The sequence below is a fragment of the Apodemus sylvaticus genome, chromosome 8, assembly GCF_947179515.1.
Source record: "Apodemus sylvaticus chromosome 8, mApoSyl1.1, whole genome shotgun sequence".
Classification (NCBI taxonomy): Eukaryota; Metazoa; Chordata; class Mammalia; order Rodentia; family Muridae; genus Apodemus; species Apodemus sylvaticus.
The window spans coordinates 112,875,387-112,886,856 of NC_067479.1; the positions used below are offsets into that span (position 1 = coordinate 112,875,387).

At 39.2% G+C, this 11,470-nt stretch overlaps 1 protein-coding gene across 1 annotated transcript; it reads right to left on the bottom strand.

The window, feature by feature from the left end:
- Window positions 1–9,975: 9,975 nt before the first annotated feature.
- LOC127690869 (olfactory receptor 2T6-like) lies at window positions 9,976–10,926 on the bottom strand. The gene has a single exon (XM_052190354.1). The coding sequence runs from the start codon at window positions 10,924–10,926 to the stop codon at window positions 9,976–9,978; it is 951 nt and encodes a 316-aa protein (XP_052046314.1).
- Between the last annotated feature and the right edge of the window lie 544 nt (window positions 10,927–11,470).

Sequence of the window (11,470 nt, forward strand, 5' to 3'; positions counted from 1 at the left end):
CTGGCATGGCTAAAAGGTTCACAGTGCAGTGTTGACATGTCAGATCATAGGAAGCATACCTTATGCAATGGAGCTTAAGTTCTCCTATGATGCTTGAGAGGAAAAACTAGGCTGATCTAAAATCCCGTGTAGTTTTCCACAGCTACAATTACTTAAACTATATAGTGTTGCAGTAAATATTAAAAATCCACCTGGCATGTTCCCTCACTTGTGCACACAACTCTCTACCCCAGTGGCCTGGCTGGCCATGTACTTCTGGGCAATGGCCAACCAGTTTTTAACTTGTGGAGAATGTCTGACTCAGAGTTCCAAAATCTCTCCACCTTGTTCACTAAGTTCCCACTGGCAGGTTGCTACCATGCCAAACCTGTGATTCAAAACCCCCACAATTGTTGTGCTGCACTTCAGGCAAACCCATGCTTTGCTGTCATACCATTCTCTCTTGAAAACGGATGAGCCACTGTGTGAAGAAAAATGCAACACAACTTTAGGTCAGAAACAATGGTAACACAAGTACTGGGTGCAACAACTAAAATCTTAACTTGTAAGCCTTATTAAATATAAATCCTCTGGTGGCGAATCATGATGGATCTACCATTGAAACTTGGAGACACTCATAATTCCATTTTGTCATCACCCATCCAAAAGGACCTAACTTTCTCCTGTCCCCTCTCTACCCCTATCCAATCTGGAAGTCCTGCCCATTCACCCAGTGATTGGTTCCTGTATTCATTAGGGAATTGTTTCACAAGAAGTCACCTGAGTATGACTCTCCTTGTCCACAGCCCCTCCCAGGAGTGCAGAATTAGCATAAATATACAAACAGCACTAGGCTCATCCACAACAATATTATCCTTTGAGAGGATGTTTAGGGGTTAGGACTTAGACTGGAGTATGAAACACCTCTACATAAAGACAAATAACTAGTCATTTCAATTTGAAAAGGCTATTTCCTGTAACAGCCTTCCATCAAAAGGCTGATTATTTGGGTAAGAAGAAAACTGTAGAAGTCACAGAAATAGACTGGAGGGTATTTTATGTTTTAAATGTTCTGTTTTCCATTGAAGGTTAAATAATTTTGGTCCATAAAATAAACAGACAATAGACAACAGTAAAACAAATTTATGCATACTTTATTACAAGGCTAAGGCCTGGATCTGAAAAACCCAATGAGAAACAAAGCATTTACTTAACTTTGTGTAGGCTTGAACAAAGGGATGCCTTAAGTCTCCAGAGTAAATATGGTGAGCTATGAAGGTGTGTAGAGAATATGTACAGTAAGAGTTGTCATTACTATGCAGATAGATGTCCAGGTAAACTCCTTTTGAAAATGTGTGTATGGGCCACAGCAGACCCTTGTAATGCAAGAGTAGAGGTGTTAATATCAGGTAAGATGCACATGTCTTTGTCTTCCTAATACAGATGCATGTGAATTTCTTCTTATGAAGAGACAGCTATTTAGAGCCATTTCAGTCCTCATAGATCTGCAGCATCTGAAACACTTGAAATATGACAAGAAAAATTTGGGGTGGAATGTTTTAGTCCTTCCAGATAGATCACCTATTTCCCCTCTGTACAAAGACAGTACATTAGCAACCAGTACCTAAGCTAATTTGGAACATAGATTGCAAAATATAACACTAATATATCTCCAATGTGGGAAGCTAAAGCTTATTCCATTTTTCTAATTAGTTTTCCTGTTTAATAAGTACTGGCTACACTGTCCTCAGCTAAATATTCCTAAGCCCAAGCCTAGTTTTATGAACCAACTTTTGACATGTTCAGGTCCAACCTACTTCCTAAACATCCAAAATTCTTTAAAGATGGCCTTCCATGAATTATTGGGTAAAATATATTATACTTACATGGCTCCTAGAAAAACTGACTTAACTTTTCATGTGGATACCAGTCTCCACTTGAGATAGCAATGGGAAGAAGGCATATCATCTGTGTTTGTCTGGACTTGCTATCTGTACACTGATTATCTTCTGGTGTTGCAAAACAGCATCTGAATATGGTGCTCTCACTCCCCAAAGCAGCATTTTTCATAGCCATTGTCTTCTGTACTGGTGGGAGTCCAGCTAGTTCTTGTAATAGTCCTTGCGAACAGTTGTATGGCAGAAGTAGCTGCCAAGATGGGCAATCCTATAGTTCCTAGTTTTTGTTTTAGCATCTTTTACCAGAACTGATTCCTTGAGATATCTTTGAAATAGCTCTCAGCAGTATGTGGCCCTTGGAAAAGAGTCCTGATAAGAAATGAAAACCAGCCTAAATTATCTATTTTTAAAATAATTTTCTGTTTACTGTTATTTGGGGCTATCATTTCTAATAATCAAAGCCAATTAATGAAATGTCTTTGTTTGATTACACGCATGTGTGTGCAACCTGCCCCCCCCCCACTGGTTCTGGTCTGTAAGGAACCCTACCTAATCCAAATATACACCAGGATGATACACAGGTACCATGCATTAGGGCCCTTGAGCCTTTTTCATTTATTAGGATTCTCATATCCTAAATGGGGCATCACATTGCTATGGCAATTTTTACATATGTTTGTGTGTATGCATATGATTTTGTGCATCTATAAACAACCTAAAAACTACAAATGAGAAAAACATACATTTGTTTTTCTATGATTGGCTTATTTTACTTAGTATAGTTATCTCATATTGCATTCCTTCTCCTTAAAACAACATAACTTCATTTTCCTTAATGGATTAAAAAAAATCCCATTGTATGTATCTGTCTTGTCTTTGTTATCTATTCTGTTGTGGATGCTGGTTGGTTCCATAGCTTAGTTGCTATGAACAGTACTGCAATAAACTAGTATGCAAGCATCACATCATCATGGAAGTATTTAGCCAATAGGATCTACATGGTACATCTCTTGGTTTCTTTCTTTAAAGTCCCATCTATGGTGTGTTGTGAGCTAATCTCATGTTTAAAGTTCATACAATTCTCCATATGGAGTCTCCCAAGGTGACTTCTCTTTTGGAATGTGGTTAACTCTACTCAGTCAAACAGGGTAAGATATGCCTCCAAAGTCAGCCAGTCAGGCCAGCATAGAACTCAGAGAATAGGCCATCTTATCGCCAGTGACTGAGCAGGTGGGTACAGCCAGGAGCGCAGGGAACACAGGAGTAGCAGAGCAGCTGGCAAGGGCCCATCGGGGCTCCACATGCACCCAGGAGCTGGGCAGAACCACAGATGTCTGTGCGCTGATCCTGCCAGGAGATAACTGTTCTGCAGGGAGTGATTTGACTCCCAGCTTTGGAGGTGAGGCTGCCATCTTCTCTCCAGCAAGTGAGCAGGCAGGTACAGCTAGGAGTGCAGGGAACACAGGAGTGGCAGAGCAGCTGGGACAAGGTCAGTCTGGACTCCACCTGCACCCAGGAGTTGGAAAGTGCCACAGCATACTGTGCCAGGGGAGAGCTAGCCACCCAGGGGTGCTGAGATAGACTTAGAGGCTCACAGGAGGGCAAGTGCCAGCCAGAGACAGTGGGACCAACTAACAACAGAGTCAACCAGATGGCAAAGGGCAAATGAAGGAACATTACCAACAGAAATCAAGGCAACATGGCACCAATTGAACCCAATTTTCCCTCAACAGCAAGTCCTTGATACCACAACACACAGAAAAGCAAGATTTGAATTTAAAATCACAGCTCATGATACTGATAAAGGGCTTCCTGTAGGATGTAAATAACTCCCTTAAAGAAATACAGGAGAACACAAATAACAACTCTGGACATACAAATCCTAGGAAAGAAGTCAGGAGTCATGGATGCAAGAATCAACAACAGAATACAAGAGATAGAAGAGAGAATCTCAGATGCAGAAGATACCATAAAAAGCATTCACACAATAGTCAAAGAAAATGCAAAATGCAAAAAGCTCCTGACCTGAAACATCGAGGAAATCCAGGACAAAATGAGAAGCCAAACCTAAGGATTATAGGCATAGAAGAGAGTGAAGATTTCCAACATAAAGGGATAATAAATGTCTTCAACAAAATTATAGAAGAAAACTTCCTTAATCTAAAGAAAGAGATGCCCATGAACATACAAGAAGCCTACAGAACTCCAAATAGACTGGAACAGAAAAGAAATTCATCCCATCACATAATAATTAAAGCAGCACCAAATGCACTAAACAAGAAAAGAATATTAAAAGCAGTAAGAGAAAAAAGGTCAAGTAACATATAAAGGTAGACCTAACAGAATTACTCCAGACTTCTTGCCAGGGACTATGAAAGCCAGAAGATCCTGGGCAGATGTTATACAGACCCTAAGGGAACACAAATGCCCAGCAAAACTCTCAATTACCATAGATGGAGAAACCAAGGCATTCCATGACAAAACAAATTTACACAATATCTTTCCACAAATCCAGCCCTTCAAAGGATAATGAATGGAAAACACCAACAAAAGGAAGGAAACTACACAATAGCAAAAGCAAGAAATTAATCTTCTTTTAACAAACCAGTAAGAAGAGAGACACACAAACATAATTCTATGTCTAATAACAAAAATAGCAGCAAGCACCAATCACTGTCCCTTAAGATCTCTTAACATCAATGGACTCAATTCTCCAGTAAAATGACATAGACTAACAGACTATATACATAAGCAGGACACAACATTTTGCTGCATACAGGACACTTACCTCAGGCACAAAGACAGACACTACCTCAGAATAAAAGGCTGGAATACAATTTTCCAAGCAAATGGTCCCAAGAAACAAGCTGGTGTAGTCATTCTAATATTGAATAAAATCAACTTTCAACCTAAAATAATCAAAAAAGATAAAGAAGGACCCTTTATACTCATCAAAGGAAAAGTCTACCAAGATAAACTCTCATTTCTGAACATATATGCTCCAAATACAAGGGTACCCACATTCATAAAAGAAACTTTTCTAAAGCTCAAAGCACACGTTGCAGCTTAAACAATAATAGAGGGGGACTTCAACACCACACTCATCAATGGACAGATCAGGGAAACACAAACTAAACAGAGACACAGTGAAACTAACAGAAGTTATGAATCAAATGGATTTAACAGATATCTATAGAACATTTTATCTTAAAACAAAAGAATATACCTTCTTCCTAGCATCTTAGTGTATCTTCTCCAAAACTGACCATATATTCAGTCACAGAACAGACCTCAGCAGATATAAAAGATTGAAACAATTCTATGTATCCTATCAGATCACACAGACTAAGGCTGGTATTCAATAACAACAAAAACAGCAGAAAGCCCACATACACATGGAAATTGAACAACATTCTACTCAATGATAGCTTGGTCAAGGAAGAAATAAAAAACAAATTTAAGAACTTTTAGAATTTAATGAAAATGAAGGCACAGCATACTCAAATTTATGGGACACAATGAAGCTAAGAGAAAAACTCAGCTCGGAGAGCCTCCAAAAGAAGCTGGGGAGAGCATACACTAGCAACTTAATAGCACAGCTGAAGGCTCCAGAACAAAAAGAAGTAAATACACCCAAGAGGAATAGACACCAGGAAATCATCAAAGTCAGGGCTGGAATCAACCAAGTAGAAACAAAAGGAACTATACAAAGAATCAACGAAACCAGGAGCTGGTTCTTTGAAAAAAACCCAACAATATAGATAAACTCTTAGCCAAAGTAACCAGAGGGCACAGAGACAGTATCCAAATCAGCAAAATCAGAAATGAAAAGGGAGACATAACAGATATTGAGGAAATCGAAAAAGTTTTCAGATGCTACTACAAAAGCCTATACTCAGCAAAAGTGGAAAATCTAGATGAATCGTACAATTTTCTAGACAGCTACCAGGTATCAAAGTTGAATCAGGATCAGATAAATGATTTAAACAATCCCCAAACCCCTAAGGAAATAGAAGCAATCACTAATAGTCTCCCAACCAAAAATAAAAAAAATAAAATAAAATAAAATAAAAAACAAAAACAAACAAACAAAAAAACCCTCAAGACCAAAGTGGTTCAATGCAGAGTTTTATCAGCCCTTCAAAGAAGACCTAATACCAATACTCTTCAAACTACTTCACAAAATAGAAACAGATAGAACACTACCCAATTAATTTTATGAAGCCACAATTATTCTGATACCTAAACCATACAAAGACCCAACAAAGAAAGAGAATTTTAGACCAATTTGCTTTATGAATATCTATGCAAAAATACTGACTAAAATGCTTGCCAAATGAATCCAAGAACATATCAAAACAATCATCTACCATGATCAAGTAGGATGTTTCAATATACAGAAATCCATCAATTGTACTCCAACTATATAAACAAACTCAAAGAAAAAAACCCACATGATCATTTCATTAGATGCTGAGAGAGCCTTTGTCACAATCCAACATATCTTCATGATAAAAGTCTTGGAAAGATCAGGAATTTAAGGCCCATATCTAAACATAATAAAAGCAACATACAGCAAATCAGTAGCCAACATCAAACTAAATGGAGAGAAACTTGAAGCAATCCCCTGAAATCAGGGACTAGACAAGGCTGTCCACTCTCTTCTTACCTGTTCAATATAGTACTCGAAATCCTAGCCAGAGCAATTAGAAAACAAAAGGAGATCAAAGAGATTCAAATTGTAATGGAAGAAATCAAAATATCCCTATTTACAGATGATATGATAGTATACTTAAGTGACCCCCAAAACTTCACCAGAGAACTCCTAAACCTTATAACTTCAGCAAAGTGACTGGATATAAAATTAACTCAGTAGCCTTCCTATACTCAAAGGATAAAAAGGCTGAGAAAGAAATTAGGAAAATGACACCCTTCACAATAGTTGCAAATAAAGTAAAATACCTTGGTCTTACTCTAACCAAGTAAGTGAAGGATCTGTATGACAAGAACTTCAAGTCTCTGAAGAAAGAAATTGAAGATCTCAGAAGATAGAAAGATCTCCCTCCCATGCTCATGGATTGCCAGGGTTAATATAGTAAAAATGGCCATCTTGTCTAAATCAATCTACAGATTCAATGCAACCCCCATCAAAATTCCAACTAATTTCTTCATAGAGTTAGACAGAGTAATTTCTAAATTTATCTGGAATATCAAAAAACCCAGGATAGTGAAAACTATTTTCAATAATAAAAGAACTTCTGGCAGAATCACCATCCCTGACCACAAGTTATTCTACAGATCAATAGTGATAAAATTTTCATGGTATTAGTACAGTGACTGGCAGGTAGATCAATGCAATAGAATTGAAGACCCAAAAATGAACCCTCACACTCCTGGTCACTTGACCTTTGACAAAGGAGCTAAAACCATCTAGTTGAAAAAAGACAGCACGTTCAACAAATGATGCTGGGATACCTGGCAATCAACATTTAGAAGGATGCAAATTGATCCATTCTTATCTCCCTGTACAAAGCTCAAATCCAAGTGGATCAAGGACCTCCACATAAAACCAGATACTCTGAATATAACAGAAGAGAAAGTTGGGAAGGTCCTGGAGCACATGGGCACAGGGGAAATTTTCCTGAATAGAACACCAATAGCTTATGCTCTAAGATCAAGAACTGAGAAACAGGACTTCGTAAAATTGCAAAGCTTCTCTAAGGCAAAGGATACTGTCAATAGGACAAAATGGCCACCAGCAGATTTGGAAAAGTTCTTTACCAATCCTACATTTGATAGAGTGCTAATATTCAATATATACAAAGAACTCAAGAAATTAGACTCAAGGAAAGAAAATCACCCTAGTAAAAATGGGATAAAAACCAAACAAAGAATTCTCAACTAAGGAATACCGAGTGGCTGAGAAACCCCTAAAGAAATGCTCAACATCTGTAATCATCAGGGAAATGCAAATCAAACAACCCTGAGGTCACGCTAATCAGAATGGCCAAGATCAAAAAGTCAGGGGATAGCAAATGCTGGAGAGGATGTGGAGAAAGAGGAACACTCCTCCATTGCTGGTGGTATTGCAAGTTGATAACACCACTCTGGAAATCAGTTTGGCGGTTCCTCAGAAAATTGGACATAGAACTACCCGAGGACACACCTATACAACTCCTGGGCATATACCCTGAAGATGCTCCAACATTTAATAAGGATACATGCTCTACTATGTTCATAGCAGCCTTATTTATAATAGCCAGAAGCTGTCCCTCAACAGAGCAATGGGTACAGAAAATGTAGTACATTTACAGAGTGTAGTACTACTCAGCTATTAAAAACAATGACTTCCTTAAATTCTTAGGCAAATGAATGGAACTAGAAAATAACATCCTGATTGAGGTAACCCAATCACTAAAGAACACACATGGTTGCACTCGCTGATAAGTGGATATTAGTCCAAAAGCTCGGAATACCCAAGATACTACTAACAGACCAAATGAAGCTCAAGAAGAAGGAAGACCAAAGTACGGATACTTTGATCCTTATTGGAAAGTGGATCAAAATACCAATGGCTCACAGCCAACCAGTAGAATGTGTTTAGGGTCCCCAATGGAGCAGCTAGAGAAAGGACCCAAGGAGCTGAAGAGGTTTGCAGCCCTGCAGAAGGTACAACAATTGGTACCAACGAGTACCCCCAGAGCTCCCAGGGACTAAACCACCAACCAAAGTGTACACACGGAGGGACCCGTGGCTCCAGCTACATGTGTAGCAGAAGATGACCATTTAAGACATCAATGAGAGAAGAGGCCATTGGTCCTGTGAAGGCTAGATTCCCCAGAATAGGGGAATGCAAGTCAGGAAATTTGGGGGGAGGTGAGCAAGGGGAGGATGGATGAGATTGGAGGTTTTAGAGGGGTAACTCAGAAAGGGGATACCATTTAAAATGTAAATAAAGCAAATATCTAAAAAAAAAGAACTCAGAGACGACTGCTTAGTTTGACTAATTTTGTATGTAATTCCCAGCAGCATTTTCAGTACAGTAGGCAGTCTGTCTCTGTTCAGCTCTCCCACTGTTATCAGAGCAGATGGGCATCATTGGACACAACTTGAATTTTATCCAACAAGTGAGAGTCAAAGCCTAACACTATAACACACAGGGTTGGTCCAAGAGCATGGAAAGACAGATTTTATGACTTGGCCCACTTAATATTTTTCCTAGGCCTTAATTTGCTAAAACAAAAATGGTATTAGTTTATCTCCAAAAAGGATTTTCTAGTTTTAACTCACAAATGTAAAGCTGAATTATAAATTTTCTAATTTTATGTTAAATCCAATGAAAAAGATAGTTCCATGGAGAAAAAAATGTTTTATCCAGCATTTCTCTGGAAGTGGATAGAACTTGGCTTCATTTCTCTTATCACTAACATCTACACTGAGAGTCCAAGAATCACAATGATTTAGCAAAGATCCTGGCACACAATTGTATATTTGTATGAACCGTGTCTTTCTCAGATAGCTGTTGCTACCTACTCCAATATAATGAGTAAGAAATCCAATAGAACCCTGCTCTGCAGTAAGTTGGTCTTTGAATTGCCATATTTATGTGGTCTCTTTTTCACCTTCAACTCTAGATAATGCAGACTCTTTTCAATTGTTACTCTGGAACAAGATGTCTGAATATTTTAAGTTATATTGCTGAGTGTCTGTAGGTATTCCTTGTGGCACTTTATAACATTGTTGTCATTTGAATGTTGACATTCATAAGCATTTCACAGGTTCTTATAGGGTTGCTGAGGGTTGATACGTAATATTAATTACATACATTGGGACCTCCATGTGGTCCCAAATGGCAATGCAAGAATTCCCAAGAGTGAGTTACAGCCAATAGAAACAAAGAAGGAGAAAACCAGTGGCTCTGATGGATGGGAAGCTAGCACCATTTATCCACAAAATGTTGTCACAGATTCTTATCTTCAATAGAAACATTGGTGATACATCTTTTCATGGAACTGGCTTTTGAAACTGCTGCAGCATTAACCATGCACATTATCCATTATTTATCCCAGACAGGCAGAACTGTGTTAGCTTCTTGTAATTATTTTCTTTCCACACTGCAGGTCCCTCTATGTCTTGCTATAATTCTCTTCAAAGCCCCTGCCACATCTCTGTTCCTCAGACTATAAATAACAGGGTTAAGCAAGGGTGTGAGGATGGTATAAAAGGCTGAGAAGATTTTATCTTTGAGGGGGGTGTGATAGGCTTGTGGAAGCATATAGGTGTACAGAGCAGCCCCATAAAACAATGTCACCACAATCACATGTGATGAGCAAGTGGCAAAAGCCTTCTTCCTCCCTTCTTCAGACTTTATCTGATGTACTGTGACCAGTATCTGGGCATAGGATGTGATCACCACAGAGAAGGGGACCAACAGCATCACAACACAGCAGATGTACATCACCATTTCATATATGGCTTTGTCACCACAGGCCAACCTCAGCATTGTAGGAGCCTCACAGAAAAAGTGGTTGATCTTGTGGGATGCACAGAATGGGAGACTCATGGTGATGGGGGTGAGGAGGAAACTGTCCAAAGCCCCGCCGAACCAAGAGCTGGCCAAAATAAACCAGCAGACCCTCCGACTCATGAGGACAGGATAACGGAGTGGATTACAGATGGCCACATAGCGGTCGTAGGCCATAAGTCCCAGCAGGAAGAACTCGGCCCCTACAAAGCCCATGTAGAGAAAGTACTGGGCTGTACAGGCAGCAAAAGTGATGGTCCCTTTGCCTATAATGTAGTCAATCAAAATCTTAGGCACAATAGTGGAGATATACATCATGTCAATGAAGGAGAGGTGGCTGAGGAGGAAATACATGGGGGTGTGGAGGTGTGGATCTATGTGGATGAGAAAGATCATGACTCCATTTGCCACTATGGCCATGAAGAACGTGGCACAAATAACACTGAACAGGAATCCTGAGGCTTTGTTGTGAGTAAAGAGCCCCACAAAGGTGAAGTCACTGGGAAAGGTTTTGTTTCCATCCATATGTTTATGTCTGAGCTGGAAGTATAAAGAGAGAAGGAGGAGTTATTGGAGATTACAAAGCTAAGAGGAATCATTACAAATGTATGAATGAGACTCCTTTGTCTGATGTCAAGAACTTTCTGGGAAGTCAATTGTAGCCTCTCTTTTGGTCATATCTTCTTGTTGAAGAGTAGCCTGAAAGTCAGAGTTCTTGACATTAAAGTGAGTGGATATTTGGTAAATAGTTTTTTTTTTGTTTGTTTGTTTTTTTTTTTTTTTAGTATAGCATAGAGTTTATTCAGGGCAGAGGATGGGAGTTAATGGGGTAGTGGAGGCAGAGAAAGGCAGAGAGAAAGTAGAGAAGTGGAGGCCGGCCATGACCATGTGGAGGGGAGGGGAGGAGAGCCCAAGAGGGGCAAGAGAGAGGCTGAGAGTAAGAGTAGCAAGAGGCAAGAGACGGTAAATAGTTTTTAATGCAAAAAGTTTGATTATTATTGTATAGTGTCTGGGCTCTACAGAGTCTTCTTCTTCTTCTTCTTCTTCTTCTTCTTCTTCTTCTTCTTCT

Excerpts from the sequence above, each read along its gene's own strand:
- LOC127690869 (XM_052190354.1), bottom strand. The coding sequence starts at position 10,926 with ATGGATGGAAACAAAACCTTTCCCAGTGACTTCACCTTTGTGGGGCTC.